This window comes from Gambusia affinis, linkage group LG03, assembly GCF_019740435.1.
Source record: "Gambusia affinis linkage group LG03, SWU_Gaff_1.0, whole genome shotgun sequence".
Taxonomy (NCBI): domain Eukaryota; kingdom Metazoa; phylum Chordata; class Actinopteri; order Cyprinodontiformes; family Poeciliidae; genus Gambusia; species Gambusia affinis.
In genome coordinates this window covers 21,612,141-21,618,616 of record NC_057870.1, presented here as the reverse complement: position 1 = coordinate 21,618,616, position 6,476 = coordinate 21,612,141, and the positions used below count along the sequence as shown (strand labels likewise).

The 6,476-nt window shown below is 37.0% G+C and overlaps 1 protein-coding gene across 1 annotated transcript; it reads left to right on the top strand.

Moving 5' to 3' along the window:
• Positions 1 to 363: 363 nt before the first annotated feature.
• LOC122828144 (glial cell line-derived neurotrophic factor-like) lies at positions 364 to 3,460 on the top strand. The gene is made up of 2 exons (XM_044111439.1): positions 364 to 782; positions 2,171 to 3,460. Exons 1-2 carry the CDS (start codon positions 593 to 595, stop codon positions 2,728 to 2,730), a joined length of 750 nt encoding a protein of 249 aa, XP_043967374.1. The 5' UTR covers positions 364 to 592; the 3' UTR covers positions 2,731 to 3,460.
• Positions 3,461 to 6,476: the final 3,016 nt, after the last annotated feature.

Here is a 6,476-nt window from a genome sequence, read left to right as displayed (position 1 = left end):
AAACCTCTTCTGTTTTTACTGGCTTATTACAAACACGTTTCAACGCGCGCGCCAAAATCTGAAGAGTCGGGACGGGGAATCCGGTGGAAAGTGTGAAACCTCGCTCTCCCTTTCGGCCATCTGAACACACACACTGAAACTTTCTCAAAACATAACTCCACAACCAGAACCGGCTCTGGATCCCAGGGTCAGCCTTGGATGTGCGCGCCAGCCCTCCGGGTAGTCTGCGTGGGGAGGAGGAAACCGACACAGAGCGTGTGAAGGACCGCTAGACGTCAGCACCTCTCCACATCTCCTCTGCTTCTGTTCGCAGTCAGCCAGCAGCTCGATCTGGATCGATGTTCAATGGGATGGACTGAAATCAGCTGGAACTCTCTGAGAAAGATCCGCCTGCTCATTGCAAACCTCTGCCCAGCGTGTTTTTCTCATTTATGTGGCAGACAAGCTCAGAAGAAACTTGGTGTTCCGGATACACCAGTCTCTTCTTCTGCATCACTTTCAACATCCCCCCCGTCCCCGCTTCTTTTCTTTTTGTACTGATACCATTTGAGTGCGTATCGCGCCATGTCCTTCAGTCGGACTAAGGTGGACCATGAAGTTATGGGATAGCCTGACCACTTGTTTGATTCTGCTCAGTGCAGTGAGGCCCAGCTCGCTGCTCCGAAGCCGACAGCAGCCGGAGAGTCCGCTGGAGGCTCCGCCGGTTCTGATCCGTCCATCCCTTCTCTCCCCGGACATGCGCCCTGCAGGGACATCAGGCGAACTGGACACAGGAGACAAATGTAAGAGCTAAAAGTTCTACAAAAACTGTTTGTTTTGTCGAAATATTAAATTCGATCAGTGTTCATAATTCTAATTGTCCCTTAAATCATAAACATCTCTGTTATAAGTAGGGTATTGAAAACATTTAAAGTAATTAGTCATGCTGCGACTTTAAAAACAGAACCATTCACACTTCACTAAGTTTTATTTAAAATGGATTTGTTCACTAAATTTAATTCTCATCAGATGTATTCCAACAAACAACAGGATTAACCTGTTTCTATGCTTCATGCGTGCATTTTTGACATTTATGTCCCGAATTGTTATCTTGTTAAAAGATGTTCTCAGGTTAGAAATACATGACAAAAACCTATTTGTACAAGATCAAACAACATTAACTGTAATTATGACAAAGCTCGCTGCACCTTTTGCACTGTGAATCGATTAAAAAATATAGCTCTGTGGATGAATCGTAGCGATAAATTAGCTGACATTTTTGAAGTTTGAAGTCTGCAAGAGGAAAACCTTCCCTGCAGACTGTGGACCATATTTGTGTAGGTCAGTAGGTTAAAAGGCTCGCTGAAAGGAATGAGATCTTGGATCAAGACTCTTAAGGCTTCTTTTTTCAGTTCTTTTTAAAAGTGGCATATGTGTGATTGCTTATTTAATGCTTTTAAGTCTTTGATAATTAAATATCCATCCACTTTTGAAAACAATTTAAATATCATTTTGACCAAAACATTTCAAATGAAGTAATCACTTTAATTTGTATTATTGAATCTCATTTTTAAATTGTACTCACATATTGCCCACTGAACATATGTGATCTCAAAGATCTTTATCAAGGCTCTTACTCACATGACGTATCATGGCTAGATGTTTTGAAGAACATCACAAACTGTAAAATCAACAAGCTTAGGCAGCACAAGTAACAGAAAAAGTCCAAAGAGTGTGGGGAGTCGTGGGGTGGTAACAAGAGGGAATCCTTGGAGGCTAAACAGCATGGAGTGGACAGACGATCTGGCAACCACTGATGGACACTGATGGGACTAAAAGACAAAAATGACAAAAAGAGAATGAAAAGGCAGCCTAACTTGGAAGGTCCAGTGTGAACACAAGAAAGCAAATGAAATGAAAGATGCAAAATCATAAAATGAAATTTAAAAAGTAATAACAACACAGTCTTTTCCTGGTTGGATTGCCATGTATGGCTGACATATCTTCACTACACCACATTTCAATTCAAAGCTGTCTTGTCGATAGTCATGAATAGATTATATTATTCATCGACTGAATAAAACAAACAAACAAAAAAACACAGCATATAGTTTTACTAACTAACTAGGGACAAGTTCTGTGAAGCATCGGGCATGTTGGTGATTCTGACATTTTTGGTCATCTGTTTCAGACACCATGGAGGAGCTTATCCAGAGTAACAAAAATGTTATAGACTTTATCAAAATAGTGGTCAGTAGAGTCCGTCGTTCCTCTGCAGAGCCTTCATACACCTCCACCTCCTTTTCTTCCCACCTCAGCGAAAACTGGTTCAGGTCTCGTCACAGGAGGGAGAGAAAGAAGGGAGCAAGGTTGATGAAGGGCAAAGAGAGGAGAAGAGGAAATAAAGGAGAAGAAATGAGCAGGAAGAATGGAAGGCGAGGAGGAGGTGGACGAGGACAGGGCTGCGTGCTCAGACAGATTCACCTGAACGTGACGGACCTGGGCCTGGGCTACAGCTCCAGTGAGGAGATGATATTCAGGTACTGCTCTGGACCCTGCAGGAAGTCAGAAACCAACTACGACAAAATCCTCTTCAACCTGGTCAACAAGAGGAAGCTCCCCGCCAAAGACACGTCCCTGCAGGCCTGCTGTCGCCCAATCGCGTTTGACGATGACCTGTCATTTCTGGACGACAACCTTATTTACCACACTGTGAGGAAACACTCCGCCAGGAAATGTGGATGTGTGTAGAAGGATCTGGTGACTGAATTTGTTTCATTCAGAACAAGGTGTTTAGTGGTGTTTTCCTTCACCTTTTACTGTGAAAACTCTTCTGCAGTGTGGCTGTGAATGAATTCCTGCAAGGGGCGGACTTTAAGTGTTCTCTTTAATGACTCATTTCTACTTTATTTCCTCTTACAGTTTTTAATATTTATCCTTAAAGAAAGATCTGCCTTGCAATTATACCCTATGGAATATTTTAGTCACATATGACATTTAATTTATGAAATGTAAAATGTTTTAACTTATTGATATTTATTACACTTTTATAGAGGAATAAATGTTATTTATTGCCGTGAAGGAATTTCAGACCGTGACAAAAGTTAAAGCATTCGGAGGACATGTTTAAGAATTGTTGTAGATGTCCTGCAATGTCATGGATGCAGCTTTACACGTCACATCATCTGCATTTCAGTCTGTTAACATTTAGGAGGAAAAATGATCACGTTAAAACAACACAGAAATGGGTTTTCTATTTACTTTTACATGTTAAGCAATAAAGTAAAGACACAATATTTTAAGTCTGAATTTTGTTGAATAAGGGTCTGTAAATTGTTTCAAAACAAAGAAAATGGTCTTGCACGTCTGTCTTATTAAAAGAAAAGCATAGGCCTACCATTGCTTGAGTCTGAAATTTAAAAAAATGTAGAAATAAGTTCATGTTCAAAATGACATGTTAAGGAGAATAAACACTTTTCGAAATAAGCAGCTTTCAATGTAAAACTTATTAAACTAATATTTACTGTAGAACAGGGTAAATTATTCCACTTGCTTCCATATAATTCATTTCCAAATGGTACAACAGATTAAGCAGATAGAAACTAACATTAAGACAACAAAGCTTGTTTACACTCCAGAAATCTTGCTTTTACATAAACTATATGACATGTTTGTGTCTCATACATTTTTCATTTCATGCCTGTTCTACCTTCAGTAAAGTTACTCGCAGTGGGTAAAGCATCAAGAAATCATGTTCAGGTTAGAGTAGCGATGCTTCGTTGTATTACTCAGTGGAATCAAATGTACGATTTGGTGAAACTATTCCTACTCCTGTGCTGTTTCACATTTTCTTTCTTTCTTTCAGACAAACCCAAATAAAGCGTTTGCTTAAAGCCACATGTTTAAAAAAGTTTAGTCAAACTTGACCAAAGCACATGGCTCCACTAAAAGTCCCAGCAGTTTGTGTATCAAACTCCAAACATTTCTTTTGCGGTAATACGACAGAAAAGGTTTTTTTTTTTATTTTTATTTTTTTTGCCATTTATTTTTCCATAGAATGAAACTAATCAAATCAACGGTTGGTTTGTCTGTTTTCTTATTATTTTTTTTTTTTCACTGATTAGATCTGGAAAAAATACAATGAATGTGCAGAATGTGTGTCCTAGTTGCCATTTTCAAATGATGGATGAAAAAGAGAACAATCACAATTTTTTCTGAAAGATAATTACAAATTGAAGTTTTTCTTGTCCTGAGCTTTTGCTGCTTCTGTATTCAAATTATCTGCCAACTCCATGTAGGTAATCAGTAAACAGCAGCTCTTAAGTGCACTAAATTACCAGTTTTGTATGAAATACAACATGAAAAACTTATACAATTGGAAAAAATTGTATAAGTTTACATTAAAATTGATTATGTTTACATTATTTGATCATTTATCTTAATCTTGGGTTAAGTTGATTAGCCAGTTTTCAGATTTTTTTTTCAAACTGGGTGACTGAAACATGAAATGATTAATTTCTTCTTGCATCTAAAAACAGTTTTATGTAGAGACAGATTGTCTTTCCTTGGAAAGTCTCTAAATGTTCTCCTTGTAAACGGAGCTGCACTTCAATTTCAAATAGCAGCGAAGTTAAGACCTGATGTTGGAGGAGAAAGGAGGGAAAATTTGAAGTCGGCCTGGTGAAAATGTGGAAAACATCCAGAGATGACAATGAAGACAACAATGTTGGAACTGGAGCTGTCTCTCACTTCAATAATGTGTGTGGTACTTGATCTGCAGTTGCTCTCTCACATTTCCGTCTGCTGGCTCCATAGCTTTGAGTCAAAACAACTTCAGTGACCAACTCAGCCCAACAAGTAGTTTTCCATCCCTTTAATTGCATTATCTATTCTGCTGTTCATTTTTCACCATAATTTACAGAAAAACCCATCAAAGCAGTCAGAGCAGGGATGCATTCATGATTTTAGGCATAGCTGTCTTCCTGCATTTTAAGTTTATTATATATTAAATTATTATATTAACAAACCTATCATTTCAATCTGTACAATCTAAACACATTTTTAAAATATTGTTATAGAGTCAAGTATTGTTATTAAGAAAATCTCTGAATCTTGGATAAGAACCTACGTCTGTCAAATCAGAAGCCCAAACTAAATTGTGAAGAAAATACTGAAGATGCTCACAATTTGTTCTTTTTTCTGCTCTTATTGTTCATACAGTGTCTCCATAAAGATAGATCACCTGTTGGAATGTTGCAGCATGAAGTACAGGGAAAGGAGGACATAATGGAAATAGTTGTTTCTTTTACAAGAGTTCATTTCAGTAGCAATGCATTTTGAATTTATTTACCACATTGTATCAGGGTGCAAACAGTCAAATCTTAAAAACATCTTTGCAACACTTTGGAACTGTGATGTGCATGAATATGACTTATGCTTCCATAATCTTTGGCTAGACATGGACATATAACAAAATACAGAGAAGTACAACAAAAACAAGAGAGTATAACATTTAACAATATAACAACCACAGAAAGAAGTTAAAAATTTAGTCAGAAATAAAATTACAGATGAGGAACTTTTACTGACATGTATCACACTAGCAAGTGTTACAGGAAAAAAACATCAGTTTCAAATGTATTTAAACCAACATTTACTAATGACACAAAACACTTTGAAACAAGGTGGATCTTCATGTCTGATATAAAACACGCAGGAGGCCGGAGCGTCCAGACCTTAAGAGCTTAGAAGGAGTGGAAGAAGTTAAAAGCTGGGGTCTGATTGTTTATGACTATAGATAAGACAGAAGGAAGTGGAAGGGTAATATAATAGTGAAATGGGATTTTGGAGAGATGTCTAAGAGCAAGTTCTGGGTCACCTGTTAATGAGAAACAGAGTGTTGGCTTAAGCGGATAAACAGAGAGTGAGATTATTCAAGCATTCATAAATTACAGCTTCTTACTGCAGGAAGGTTAACAGAGGATGTGCTTGTTAGGCGAAAATAGCTGGAGTCAATGCACTCAATGTGTCTTTTTGTCAACTATCAGTCCAAAATGTCACCTAATGTCTCAGTTTCAGAAGACAATCTTATTGCATGTTCTAGAAAGCCAAAGTACGGGAAGATTCTGTCAAAACCAGAATATCATTTTAACCAAGATTTAACTGAGAAAGTTTAAGACATCCAGATGTTGATATCAGCTAGCTAGACAATTTAGAAACACAGTTATGGTAGAGGCTTAATGGAAAGGCATCTTATAATCATATTTGAATATTGTTTCATTTCATTTCTTTCACATGACTACGAAATATTATAATATGGTATAATATTTATCTTTATTATTATTATTATTATTATTATTATTATTATTATTATTATTATTATTATTATTATTATTATTATTAAGCAGTAATAATGATATTGTCTTCTTAACATTATCTTCATTGCAACATATTATTTCAACAACAGTGATTCAGCCAGAGGTTTATTCAGATTATTA

Bases quoted from the DNA above. Each gene is read 5' to 3' on its own strand.
- LOC122828144 (XM_044111439.1), top strand. From the start codon at position 593: ATGAAGTTATGGGATAGCCTGACCACTTGTTTGATTCTGCTCAGTGCA. The intron at 783-2,170 runs GTAAGAGCTAAA...CATCTGTTTCAG, and splicing joins ACTGGACACAGGAGACAAAT to ACACCATGGAGGAGCTTATC.